Consider the following 14,827-nt stretch of genomic DNA (forward strand, 5'->3'; position numbering starts at 1 on the left):
GGACTGAGAGATAAGGTTAGAACTCCACATCCGAGCCTTTAGGTGCTACATACCAAAAAGCTGAAACTGCTTCTCCAGACCCTTCTAGCCAAATAAGGCAGCCATTTAGTTTGTATTCATTGATATACTACCAGGAAGAGTTCTGAATAACATCGGCTGCATAGTAGGTACTAAATAATTACTTTTTTATTGACCTGTGTTTCCAACAGCTTAACATTTCTTTCAGACTTTGGTAGTTTTTAGAAAATATTTTTCACTTACCCAAGCACAGTTTTTAGCATAGAAAAGACAAATCAACGTGGGAAACAGAGCCACGAAAACACTGGGATTATTTTGAAAAGGTTCACCTCAAGTCTTTTGATGATTTCCTAGGGTTTTAAGCAAAGTTACTTATATTTCAGTTTTAGTGTGTGATTCAGTGAGAAACTTCTTTTCCTAATTGAACATGTGCTTTATTTGACAGGGTCCTTACCCATTAGAAAATGAAGTTGATGCAGATCTAATCAATGCAGGTAAACTCACTCATTACATGTTTTTCCAGCCTTCTCCTTTGCTATTGATTTAGTTCTCTGCCAAGTAATAGCAAAGAGTTGGGCTTGTTTCTTTGTCTTTTCCTAGAGAGTATGCCACTGTATTTTTCATGGAGGAAGCGAGAGAGAAGTCTTCCTAGTGCCCTCTTGGTCCGGATTGCCTGTCAGAGGTCTCCCCTATTTAGGGCAGAGTAAGATAAAGGAGAAATTGCAGGAGGGGCTACATATAACGGTAGGAGCTTTGGTGGGTCAATCATTCAGCGTCCTGAGAGCACTCTCAGGTGGGGTAACGAGGAGAATTAAAGGAAGGGACAGTTTACAAGGGTGCAGACAAGATTAAGGGAAACCAGAAAGGATGCTGAAGCACCACAGGGAGTTCTTATCACTCCTAGGCCTTAAGGGGCAGCTGTGGGAGAGGGCCACCTAACAGGAAGCAGGGTCTTTGTAGAGGAACACGACCATCTTGCAGAAACCTGGGTGAAGGTGAGAATGGAGGTCTTTTCTGCTGGGTCTTCTGCTTGTGCCTCCCATTGGCCAATCCCAGGTTGAAATAGGTCTGCTTTCTCATGCTGAGAAGGTGGGGAGTGGATCCATAGTGGCCAAAATCAAGATCTGGTGCACTGAGGTTTTTGTTGTGGTTAATAATTACTGTCCTCTAGTCGACATCAGAGTTAGGAGAGCATCCTTCAAAGGTTCAAGGGTGCTTAAGGATGTACTCTGCCACTCAGTGCAACCCAGTGATGTAAGTAATAAATACAGTTTCTTTGTACTGGGGACTCTAGCCTGTCTTCTCCTTTATTCCTGCATTCATATGCTTTGCCTTTTATTATTAGCCTTTTATTTGACTGGGACATAGAGTCACATGTAGCAGCAGCCTAGAGGAGGAAAAACAGGTCAGACCTTTTGCCCATGCTTGAGGCAGCACTGCCACCATGTTAGGGCTAAAGATTATCCTTAGAATGGGGCTGTCCATAAGAAGCTAATTTTTATATTCTAGCATGTTTTTCTTTACTGTTCCTCTACTCCTGTTCACTCTACCCCCGCAAAAGTATTATTGTTGCTTCATGTTCAAAAACAGTGTGTGTAAATTTCAGAAGAAAAGTAAGAGCTGAACATAAAGGCCAGCTGCCAAGTAGAATTGATGTTTGATGCTTAGGATTTTTGAAAGTAAAACAGCTTCTGGTTGAATAGTTGAGTTAGTTAACACAACTCAACTCTGAAAGGCCCACTGTGGTAAAGCAATGACATTTAACCAAGGCTGTAATTTAATTGTACTGTACCCTTTAGCAATAGCTCGTTGATCTGTGAAAATATTTGCTGCTTGGTTTAATTAATTAATGTTAGTGAGTTATTTGCAAAATGAATAACTCCATTTTCCAAATATCAGGCTTGAGCTCATAAAACCCACTTTCTTTGGAAAAGTAGTTAATCTTTTCAGTGACATCATTGGACAGCAGGCATTTCTGATTCCATTGAGCTTTAGCTCTATCCTGATGAAGCCACCAGTTTTAGATGTCAACTTCTGAGATATCACGTATAATCTTAAACTACTTTGTAAAACAAGAATTCATTGCTTTGGGGAAGCCAGGCTGCAGAATAGTTTAATAATATCCTATCATTTTCATCAAAGTCCTGTTTGGAATTTGTGATGCTTTTGACTTTGGAACTAAGTTAGGGAGGAAATACTTTGAACTTGAGAACCCAGAATATAAATTGGTGGTTCCGCAATTCCCCAAGTTTGGAAATTACTAGGAAGATCAGCCCATTGTTTGTGTTAATTTGAAATGATTTCTCTAGAAATCCCTTGGAAGGAATATAAAGAGTTATGTTTCTGGGCATAATCAGTGTATTAAAATTTTAAAATAATAATACAGCTATTTCTAAGGATCCCTTTTTCTAAATAATAATTTCATATGGTTATATAACAATGAATGACCACTTGTATAGTACTACATAGTTTACAGCATACTTTTTTCAAATATATTAAATCATTTGAACCTCAAGTGAAAACTTGTTGTACAGATTGGGAAATCAAGCCCAGAAAAGTGACATGATGTTCTCAAGATCACGTTGCTAGGGACTGGACTAACACAGGGTCTCCTGGTTCTGGCCCCCTGGCCTTTTCTGCACTTTGAGCTATATCCACTGATAACCTGAGTTTTACAGAGGTGCATAAGGCAGTGCTTAGAACATTTCCAAGGTCCCAGGAAGATTTGCAGTATCCCAATGGAATTGTGAAATTTCTAATAAATCTCACGTTAGCTTTCATATTAACGTGCATTTTGCATTCTTTCCTATTTCTTAATATTACTTTCTTTAATATCAAAATAATGTTTTAAATGACTTCCTTTTGATTAAAACTACTTAGAAAGAACCACCGTGTTAATCTCACAGCTTTTGAATATCTGTGGTTCCTGCCATGTACCTCTAGAGCAGTGGTTTTCCGTGGGAAAGAGGGGTGATTCCTCTCCCCTGGGGACATTTGACAATGTCTGGAGACATTTTTGATTGCCAGTGTTACTGACATTTAGTGGGTAGAGGCCAGGGATGCTGTTAAATATCCTACAATAACCAGAACATTTATCCAGCTCCCAGCATCAATAGTGCCTGCTCTAGAGGTCTGTGTGCCACATCTGAAGAATCACAGGCCTGAACATTAAAGTTCAAATAGTGTGGCATTCAAGATCTATCTAATGGTTGTGACTGACCTTTTCAAATTTATCTTTCTCTACGCCCTACAAGGTCTTCTGAGTCCACCCATACTGAACTGCTGGATCTTTTCTGACCATAACTCGTGCTTTCCTTCCTCTGTGACTGCTCTTGCTGTGCCTTTCATTTTTTGTTTTGTTCTATCCCTTCCTTTTTTATCCCCGTCTCTTTATTGGTAATGTCCTATTGAAATGCATTATACCTATCCTTGAAATCCCAGTTCATTTGTCCTCTCCAGATCCTTCTGTGGCTCAGAAGTGCTCCTCCTTCAAACCCACAACACATCTAGTGTCTCATAAGCATACCATATTTTGCCTTTTAATTATTTGTGTGTATTCATCTCTCTTGCTGGGTATTATGTTCCCTTTTCTTGGGGCAGTGGTTCTCAAAGTGGTCCCCAGAGCCACAGCATTAGCATCCCCATCACTGGGGACTCGTTAGCGATGGAAATTCTCAGACTCTAGGGAGTTGAGCTCAGCAGTCTGCATTTTTGTAAGCCCTCCGTGTGATTCTGATGGGTGTTAAAGTTTGAGAACCATTTGTTTAGGGCATCTGCATTTTGTGTGTAACATTGTTCAAGGCACAGAGTAGACATTTACTTGATATTGAGTGAATGACATGTTATATCAGGAGCCAAAGGACTCAAAACTATGAAATTGAATAACTCTATTGCCTGAATATCATTAGAGGATATAGACATACACAGAGCAAATTTGGAGGAGACAGAAATCAATTAGGAAAAATCAAATAAGAAAGACCCTTTTCTTTAAGATATTGATTGTGTTATTGATTATAATTGTTTCTTGACTAAATTTGGACGTTGCATTTGAAAAGCATGGATTCAACTTTAGGATACCTTTTTTTGTTTAGATTTTGGATATTAAAAATAATGAAAATTAACTTTGCTTCCAAAGAATGTATTTATAAGATGCCAGAATGTGTTAGCAGGGGCCTGAGAATAACTTTGTTTCATAAGAATTATTTTCTGGGCTCTTTAATAAAGCCATCCATCATAAATCACATGGGGAGAGCTGAAGCTCTCTGCATTGATCTCAAAGTTTCCTATAAAGTGGTAAATAATGCCTTCTATGTACTACCAGCTGGTTGAGACGGCCTTTTGGAAGTCATTGTGATTTATCACATAGAGAACAAATAATTGAGAATTTTTTGTTTCTCTGCATTTTCAGCCTGCAAGTTCTTCCTTGCCTCTCCACCTCACAGGATTGGTGAGGAACTGTATTTGCTGGACGTGAAAGTTGTGTTAGGATAAGGTTTAGTTGTATTACACTTGTCCCGAAACCTGGAATTCACGGGCTGGTGTATAACCCCACCATAAAAGTGAATTGCTTGCCCCTGTAGCATTTATCCCTAAAGGGGTGATGGCACTGTCTTTTCCACAAGCAGGTTTGCAGTGAGGAATAATAACAATGACAATAACAAAAGTAATGTTTACAGAGTCCTTTCTCTATGCCAGGTACTAGAGTTAAAGACTTCACATGCACCATTTCATTTAATTCTTCAAATATTATGTGCTGTCCAAAAGCCAGCCCCTACTAACCGCACCAGAAAGTATTTTCCAAAGCTTTTCAGCTTTGTGGTCCTTTAAAAGATGTGAAAATGTTTCCTTTGTTTAGAATGAAACTTTTTTGGCCAATAAATAATTCAGCATGATGTAAATAGTCTTACCCTTGCTTTACAGTTGAGCTCAAATGGAGCGGGATACTGGTGGAGAAGTCAGCTCTCAGGGAAGACTTGAGAAGTTGAGGTTATAGCTGTTGTTGCACAGCTGAGCACGATCAGATCGGTCTGGTCCTGTTGTGTCCAAGAGCTTCTCTCCGTTCTAATCTTGGAATCACTTTTCTTCCCCTTCTTTTTGTCTGCCCTATCACACTGGGACCATGGCATGAGGTATTATCAGACAGTTGACTTACCTTTGGCAAAGTGGCATGTGAGCACTTTTCTACTGAGACCAGAAGCTTCTCCTAGGCACCTAAAGCTCCTGCACAGACAGGTCACAAGAAAAAAGCAGCTCAAGTTTGAGTCAGGTGATATTATAGGTTGTGTGGGGACTGGATGACCTTGAAGAACTTTTCTAGTTCTGGACTTTTATTATGAGATGTAAGTTTTGTGAGAGGTCCTTCTAAGAGGACCTTCTTTGGTTTTAATAGAAACATAGGAGCAAGGGAAGAAAAATGAAGCAGAGAGAGAGAGAGAGAGAGAGATGGAAGAAGAGATTCAGTCCCAGTGATGTTAAGGAATTCGGTGGGACCTTTCTTTCTAGGTTATTTACTGAATTTTAAGAAATATCTGAGGAGCATCTCCTGTGTCACTCCCTTCAAGTTGTATTCCTTCATGTCTGTTCCACAATATCTTTGCTCTAGTGACTTACAGTAGCATGGGTTTTGACGGGTGCATCCCAGCAACTCCGTTCCTCCTCACTCCTATTAGCATTTAACGGGCTTGTGAAGGGACTGAGTCTGGTGGGAGGCGGGGATGGTTATGTAATAATAGGCAGTAGAGAGGTGCATTGTCTGTAGAGAATTTCAAAACAATAATAAAATTAAAAGTTGGGCTGCTTTTTATTATCACCATGCAAGGGCAAATCTGAACAATGTTAGTGACAAAATGCTCTTCTTCATAGGTGAACAGTTCCCACTGTGTCTCCCATAACCCTGTTGCTGCCACATTTTGGTTAAGGGACCCTTAGTTCTGTAGGAAACAGAGAAGGTATAGACCTCTGTCTCCACCATGATTTCCACTCTTAGAAATCTAATAGCCTTTTCTTTCCTCTTTTTCTCCCGTGTGTGTGTGTTTGTGTGTGTGTGTGTAGGCAAGGAAACAGTTACTGTTCTTCCAGGAGCCTCTTATTTCTCCAGCGATGAATCATTTGCGATGATTAGAGGGTATGTAATAACGGAGCCCCTCATGTTTCACATGACATTTAATGAGCTGAGTCATTCCCTGAGTCTGTTAGCAAGACTCTGAAACATAGACACCTCTCCCAGCCAGAAAATGATCATGGGCTTGTTTGGCTGCACCAAGATGTGAAATTATTCACATTGAATGTTGGCAGTTGGAACTTCCAGCCCGCTATTATCAAAGGAACCCTCAAAATGGAATATATATCTGTGCCAACTAAACTGAAGTAAACACTTTTAAGGCTCTTTCTGAGGATCCTAACATTTTCTACAAACTGTGTTTTCATTTTCTAGCTAGTGTTTGCTTTCAAATCTAGCCATATTCTCCCTCACTGAAGGAAACAAACTCACTGTGTACACCTGTTTTTAATTTGTTTTTGGAGACAGTATAGGCTATAATTTTTTAAAAAGAACTCTTAATGGTTATTTTTCTACATTAGCTTGAGCCAATCTATTTGGAAATCAGGTGTTGAGTAGAGGAGAGCAAATGTACTTTGGTGGGGGGGAGGTTAGAATTATTTATTTTCATTGCTGGCAATCTCAAGCAAAAGGGACATAAAGCTTGTGAAGTTTGCTTTATATTTCTTCTTTATCTTTCTCAGGGGACATGTCAATCTAACAATGCTAGGAGCCATGCAGGTTTCCAAATATGGTGACCTGGCTAACTGGATGATACCAGTAAGTAGACATGTTTTCTTCTGAATTATGCCTGGGTCAGAATAGTTATTCTTGAAGTATTAAGAAAAATCTTGTCAAATTGCTTTGAGTGCAAATATAATTGTTACAAAAATAAATATTTTGATATGTATTTCTTATTTCAATCAAATTCTAATAAAGGAAATACTGAAAATATTTAGCCTTGCCAGTTTACTATGTAGTTGGGCCTAAAAATAGGTAAGATCAGGGTCAAAGCATAATTTTCCATGGAGGAATAGAAAACTGAGGAAGGTAAAAAAGAATGGGTTAATTATACTCTGATAAAAGTAAGAAATATAAATATTTATTATAACTCAGTTTTTATAACTAGAAAGTACAATTAAGTTCATTAATTTTATGTTAATTCTATTATTTTCTTATTCACAGTGATTAAAATCCTCTCGATTAGTCATGTGACCCCATGAGTAATCAATCACATTTTCTTCTATTATGGAATACAAAACCTGTGATGTTTAAACATGCTTGTGAAATGCAAACAGTTTTCATTTACTAATGACTTAGATCAAGGAGGAAGCCTCTTGGAATTAGCTTTGGAAAAAGGACTGTAATCAGTTGATTTATGAGTGCGGTTCTTTACATTCCTGATTGGTGCTTCCTGATGTGTGTATGGAAACAACAATGAGTGTGTGTCTATGATTATGAGCTCATTTTGGCTGGTAGCTCAGGTTACTCTTTTTTTTTTTTTGCGGTACGCGGGCCTCTCACTGTTGTGAACTCTCCCGTTGCGGAGCACAGGCTCCGGATGCGCAGGCTCAGCGGCCATGGCTCACAGGCCTAGCCGCTCTGTGGCATGTGGGATCTTACTGGACCTGGGCACGAACCCGCGTCCCCTGCGTCGGCAGGCGGACTCTCAACCACTGCGCCACCGGGCGGGGGGGGGGGGTGGGGGGGGAGCCCTCAGGTTACTCTTTTAATGTGTGTGTTTAAGGATTTCTGCGTGTTTCTCTGAATTATCAGCTACAAGGAATTTAAGTAACTGAGGCTGATGTTCTATGATGAGAGTTTTTTGTTTTTTGAAATTTCTTAGATTTTTCTCTACTCATTTTTTGAGGAAGGTGGATTAATATAGTTTATAACAATGTTAGAGATTGTGTTAGTTTAGCTTTTTTGATCTATGATCTCCCAAAACATTATTTTAAAATTTCAATTTTTATTATAACCTGGTTCTCAAACGTGGTTGCATATTGGAAGCACCTGGGAATTTTAAAAAATGGTGATACCTCGGTGCCCCCCCTTAATGATCCCAATTTAATTAATCTGAGATATAGCCTGGGAATTGGGCATTTTAAAATCAATCCTAGGTGATTACAATACGTAACCAAGTTTGAGAACCGAGTTTGTGTGTATTAAAGAATGATCATCAGGGACTTCCCTGGTGGTACAGTGGTTAAGAATCTGCCTGCCAATGCAGGGGACACGGGTTCGAGCCCTGGTCTGGGAAGATCCCACATGCCGCGGAGCGGCTGGGCCCGTGAGCCATGGCTGCTGAGCCTGCGCGTCTGGAGCCGTGCTCCGCAATGGGAGAGGCCACAACGGTGAGAGGCCCGTGTACTGCAAAAAACAAAAAAATGTTCATCATCCTAAATCAGCCATAGGGATAAGAGTTAGCAGCTTTTGGAGGCTTCAAAGAAATCAGAGAGGGTCTCCTGAGCATTGTATAGTAAGTCAGATTGATAACTTTATAGGAATGTTTATTTGTGTAGAAAGAATGCATTTCTTTTTTCAAATTTTAGAAAAAGGCTATAGGAGGTAGTAGAAGGAGCATAGAAAAGCAAGCCCTGGGTTTTAGCCCTGACTCTACCAGTAATCAAAGTGTAACCTTGAACATGTCACTTAAGCTCTTTGGGTTAAAAATCCTCATTTATAAAATGAAGATTTGAGAATAGATAATTTCAGGGGTCTCGTCTGGCTTTCACAGGTTAGCAGTTCAGAGCAAAGATCCTGTAGTGAGACAGACCTGGGTTGAAATCCAATTTTTGTCACTTACTAGCAGTGTAACTTGAGGCAGTTGCCATTTTTCCTCATCTGTAAAATGGGAATGATATAATAGTATCTAATTTATAGGACTATATAAAGGAATAAATGATATAATGCATACAGAGTATGTATCATGGAGCTTGACCCACAGCATATGCTAGATAAACAGGTTGTTATTATTTGCTAAATTAAGAAGGAGAAGTTGGAGATGCCTGACAGAGAAGGGAATAGGATTGGTTACCATGAACAGAAACAACAGAATTTTAAATAGAGTCTATTTCTCTGAGCTATTAGTGAGTTTTGAAATCAAATTTCACAGTGGTTCTAGGTGTGGAGCAGAAACATGTCCAACACATTTTTGCTTTTGGGGAACTTGGGCATCTTTAACAAGTTAGTATATGATTTGTTTTTATTATGGTTTAGCACACAGTGAGGCTGGAAGCTGTCATAGTGAGAGTATGCATTATGTATTTGTCATTTGTAGGAAAGATTTTCCAACATGTATCACAATTTTACATATCCTATGGAGATTCCTGTGAATGATTAAAACATCACTGTTAATTACTTTATAAATTTCTTAATACAATTTGGAGCTCATGAGTTTCCAAAGGACTGGATCTAGTGGGGCAGCGATAGGGAACTCTGGAGTTCTGAAGGGACATGGAGAAGAATTAAGCATAAAAAGTGTTCTTGTGTCTGGTTCCACTCTTTTGGTCATGGAAGTTGGTAGTGTCATTTCTGAATGAGCATTTTTGTTCTTTTAGTAACTGATAATCACTTCGTGGATTCTTTATATGTGACACACAGTATATATTTTGATTCCTTTGGATACAGGATAGCTTAAGAGTCAAGACTATGAGCTCTAGTTTGGAAGAGATCTGATTTGAATTTCAGCTCTACTGCTTACAAATTACACAATCTTTAGTACCTGTTTTTGTTAGGATTAAATGAGAAGAAAATGAAAAGTGAAGACTCCAAGCACTCCATAAATAGTGGCTATTATTTTTATCTTCTTCAGTGCGCTATTGCTTAACTTTAAAGAGGGAGTATTTGCCTTAAAATACACTGGCATAAGCAAGACTATATTGTACAGTAACTAGTACAGCCTGTGTATCCAAAGTTCATATTCAAGTACCAAATCTGAAGACACATTTCTTGTTCTTACTCGTTATGGATAAGATACAGCCTAGCCTCCTTATATGGTTTCAGTGAGTGATCTATGTCTATTTGCCCCAAAGATTTATGTTGATTTATAAAATTCAGATATATTTTTATTGCAGGGTCTGGCAGTCAAGGAGCTGAAAAGTTCAGTTTTATTGTATCATTTTTCACTTACTTTTATCTTTTTACTGAGTTTAATAATCTTTCAATGGTTGTAAAGCCTTGAGTTTCTCTGCATCATGGCATCCCCATGAATTATTACCATGTCAGATTATAATAAACATTAAGCTTTTAAGGCAGGCAAATGGTGTGGATGCTATTTGTCTTATCCTTTAATAGCTTCTTAGTATGCAGCATGGGTCCCATTTTCACAGAGTTTTGAAAATTCTGCCCCGAGCATCCAAAGAGAGAAAATGTGACGAAACAGTAGTTGGCTTCTTCGAGTTCCGTGATTATTGTGATGATGGTAAAACCCCAGGCAAGCTATGGAAATGTGGTAAGATGTGCAATCCGTTGACTCTCCATTCAGAGCTGCTCTGGCTTTCCTAATGCTTATTTTTGGGAAACAGCTGTCATAAATGATTGACTTGTGAAGGGAAGTTGATGGGTATGATCAGCTATGGGAGCTGTTTTTTAAAAACATGCAACAGCCGCCTGCTGGGCAATGTTGCTGTATATGAGCAACATGGCAGCCAAGGGCCTCCTCCTTCTACGTGGGGAGAATTGAGATGAGAGATTCTTGGGGCAAAGGAAAATAGAATGTTTAGGTGTTTGTTTTTCCCTAATATTTTTCATTTCTTTGTGCATTTAGAAGATTAAATCCAAATCAATGTCATATTCATGTATGCTTACATGTATGAGTACATAAAGTTAATTTGGTCTTCTATCTATGATGTCTGTTTTAAATAAGCTAACTCTCTCTCTAGTCTTCCTACTTGTACAGCTGGGGCCGGGGGTTGTGTTCAAGATTTAATCTAGTGATTTAGATCTGTCAGTTGTACTCCAAATATTAAATCTGTAGATACAGATATAGAAATATAAAGATTATGGTATAGAAAAAGATATAAACATACAGATACAGATATGATTTTAACATATTGGTGTCTTGTCGATTTGGTCCCAACACTCCGGTAACCACAAACCATGGGTAAGGAAAAAGGATAGGTGGACAATATGTTTGTGATGGTATGATGCTTTTACAGTTATTCAGTAGTGTTCTTTCTCTATCAATGTAATGTAGTAGAAAGTGTACAGAACTTGGAATTAGATATACCTGTGCTTAAATAGTGTTCTGTTACTTTCTGATGGTGTGGCAAATTATTTCACCTTAGTATACTCATTTGTAAAATGAGAATATTTAACTCATATGCTTGATCTGGGGATTAAGTTAGCTCATTCAGCAAATATTTATTAGGCATGTATTAAGGGCCATGCTATAAATTTCTCTCTAAGCACTGTATTAGTGACATTCTACAAATTTTTATTTTGTTTGTTTCATTGTCATTTTCTTCAGAATATTTTCTTATCTCCCTTGTGATTTTTTTCCATGACCTACTGATTATTTAAAAGTATGTTATTTAATTTCCAAATATTTGGTGATTTTCCACAAAACTTTGTGCTAATTTCTAGTTTAATTCTCTTGAAGTCAGAGGACATACTTTATATGGTTTCCATCCTTTTAAATTTGAGATGTATTTACAGCCTAGAATATAGTCTATCTTTGTGACTTTTCCATCTGCACTTGAAAAGAATGTGTATTCTGCTCTTGTTGGCTAGAGTGTTCTATAACTGTCAATTAGGTCAAGTAGGTAGATGGTGTTGTTCAAGTCTTCTGTGTCTTTCTATTAGTTATTGAGAGAAGAGCATTGACATCTTCAGCTATAATTGTGCATTTGTATATTTCTCTTTTTCAGTTGTATCACTTTTTACTTCATATATTTTAGAGCTCCATTACTAGTTGCAGTAGTACAACTAGTTGTAGTAGTAGTACTTAAGATAGTTATGTTCTTTTAACAATTTGACCTCTTTTTAAAATTATATCTCTCTAGAGCAAGTGGGCTTAATTGCCCCACAGCATGTGGGATCTTAGTTCCCCGACCAGGGATCGAACCCATGTCCCCTGCATTGGAAGACAGATTCTTAACCACTGGACCACCAGGGAAGTCCTGACTTATTTTCTTACATATATTTTTTTTAGTGGTTCTTCCAAGTTTTACAATACACATCTTTTATTTATCACAGTCTACTTCAAGTTATATCACTTTACCTATAATAAAAGAACCATACAACTGTAAACTTATATTCTATGCTCTTATCCTATTTGCTATTAATATTTAGTCATATGTTTTATTCTGCATGTATTACAAACCTGCGATACTTTATTATTTTTGCTCAAAACAGTCAACTCTCTTTTAAAGAGATTGAAAAATGAGAAAAATATTGCATATTTTAAAAATATAATTTATATATATAAATTGTATATTTTATCTATTTTCCCAATATATTTGCCCTTTCCGTCACTTATCCTTTACATCAGTTCAGATTGCCATCTGATGTTATTTTCGTTCCACTTGAAGGACATCCTTTGATGTTTCTTGTGGTGCAAGTCTTATAGCTGTCACTTAGATTGATTCTTTCAATATTTGCTTTTAAGCTTTTTGAGGTCAGTAGAGAGCAGCCTTTACTTTCAGTCTAATTAGCCCCACTACTAATGCAATTTCTTTCTGAGGATTCTACCTGATGCCCCATGGTATTTCCCTCTGGTTAGGAGGAACGTGAATTATTCCCAGGCCTGTGTGAGTTCTGGACATTTTTTGCCTAATACTTCCTAGTGGTTCTTCACCAGGCCTTGGGTAATTTTTTCTTGTAATATACACACATCAGTACTCCACCAGCAACTTGAGTTAACCTTTTGCAAATCTTCTGAGCTCTCTCTCTGTATAGCAGCCACCTCTCTGCTATTTTGAGATCTGAAGTCATATTCTAGCTGGGCTCTCTGAGCACAAATGAGACAGCTGGATTTCTCCTGGATTCCCTTCCCTGCACTGCAGCCTGTAAACTCTAGACATTAGCCTGGGGTAACTGTAGGCCCACCTCACTGGCTTCCCTTTTCTCAGAGATCACAGTCCTGTACTGCCTGTTATCTAATGTCTGAAAGATGCTTTTTCCTTTGTTTTGTCTGATTTTGTAATTGTTTCATACTACTAATAATATTTTTGAACTTAGATTCCTATTTCTTGGATGATTTTTCTAGTAAAAATCCCTAGTAGGAGAATATCAATTTTTTAAGGTTTTTGATACATATTGAGTTGCTGTCAAAAAAATTATCCCATTTGCACTCACACTGTTTCCACTCTATCACCAACACTGGTATCTGCTTTTTTTCTATTCTGTTATTCTAGTCTGTTATTTTGCATTTCTTTAAAAACTGCCATCTGGGACTATTTAAAGAGCAGGCAGTGCCTTATTCTTCTGGAGGGGCACTGAATCCTCTTCTCTTTTGTTCTGAAGGTCTTCCTTTTGGCTTTTTAGCATTATCTCTTATTAAATATTGTTTCCAGTACTGCTGTCTTTGGTCTTTTTTTTTTGGCTACGCTGGGTCTTTGTTGCAGCGTGTGGGCTCTTTCTTGTGGGCTTCTCTCTAGCTGTGGCGCGCGGGCCTAGTTGCCCCATGGCATGTGGGATCTAGTTCCCTGACCAGGGGTTGAACCCGCATCGTCTGCATTGGAGGGCAGATTCTTAACCACTGGGCCAGCAGGAAGTCCCTATCTTTGATCATTTTCAAAAGCAGCATTTATGGTGACTATTCTCTGTTAGGGAATGTGTCTTAAGAGACCAGCTGTAACAAGCAAACATGTGTGTGTGTGTGTGTGTGTGTGTGTGTGTGTGTGTGTGTGTGTGTGTGTGTTTTGTTTCCGATATATTGAACAAGTTCTACATGTGGGATGAAATCAAAACACAACATTTTTTATCTCCTGTGGTGCCTTTAACTTCATTCAGTTAGGGAAGCTTTCCCTCTGCATGAGCTCATTCTCAGATAACAAACTGTCAGTGGGTCACTTTAATTCACAAACTCAGTCTTGAGTGTAGAATTAAAGGATCCAGTCCAAACTAGTGAACATTGCTTCAATTTGAATTCAAAAGCAATGCATCTCCTTTCACTACTGTTTCCCAGCTATAGGCAGCACAGACTGCCTACATTTGGGGAAGGTTGCTTGGTGTTCTTTTGCTTTTTCTCTCCACTCACTCCTCCACCAACTCAGTTTGGCACCACAAGGTCAAAATTCAGGAGAATGGGAAGTGAGGAAGTAGGGCAGGAAAGTTCTTACATGGCTGGTGACTGGTAATGTTACAAGCTGTCTCCGTGCTCTCTGGTCCTTTCAGATGTTTAAGGGACATAGATTCTCACTGATAAGATCCTCTCTTCCTTCCAGAGCATCTTGTTGAGAAAATATTAAAGCATCTTCATGCTGGCCCTCTCCCACATGGCCCACATCTGGGAAGCATCCACACATTTCTTGTCCCGCCTGCAGTAGTAGTGTAGGTATTTCCCCAGAATGATTACTTCTGCTTTCTAAGGTAGAAGTCAGACACGCCATTCCCTAGTTGCATCCTGGCTCTTCTCCGGAGGGTAGAATGCTCTCCCGTTGTCATCCAGGCTCTGTGAGATGTCGATTTAGGGGTAGGCATGCAGTTAACCCCTCTTTTTGGTTGCTGGAACGGAGAGGGTAGGATCACAGCCCACTTTTCTTTTATACAGAATCCTCTGCTATGGCCCATACTCTGCTCCTTGATCTTGTCAGTGGACCCCAAAAT

The 14,827-nt window shown here is 38.7% G+C and overlaps 1 protein-coding gene across 1 annotated transcript in view; it reads left to right on the forward strand.

The window, feature by feature from the left end:
- Positions 1-14,827, forward strand: part of OXCT1 (3-oxoacid CoA-transferase 1) — a 142,747-nt gene that overhangs the window by 74,438 nt on the left and 53,482 nt on the right. The window contains exons 11-13 of the mRNA XM_032626760.1: positions 464-512; positions 6,070-6,142; positions 6,760-6,835. Coding sequence (XP_032482651.1) covers positions 464-512; positions 6,070-6,142; positions 6,760-6,835 — 198 coding nt within the window. The remainder of the gene's footprint in view (positions 1-463; positions 513-6,069; positions 6,143-6,759; positions 6,836-14,827) is intronic.

This window comes from Phocoena sinus, chromosome 3 (assembly GCF_008692025.1).
Source record: "Phocoena sinus isolate mPhoSin1 chromosome 3, mPhoSin1.pri, whole genome shotgun sequence".
NCBI classification, from domain to species: domain Eukaryota; kingdom Metazoa; phylum Chordata; class Mammalia; order Artiodactyla; family Phocoenidae; genus Phocoena; species Phocoena sinus.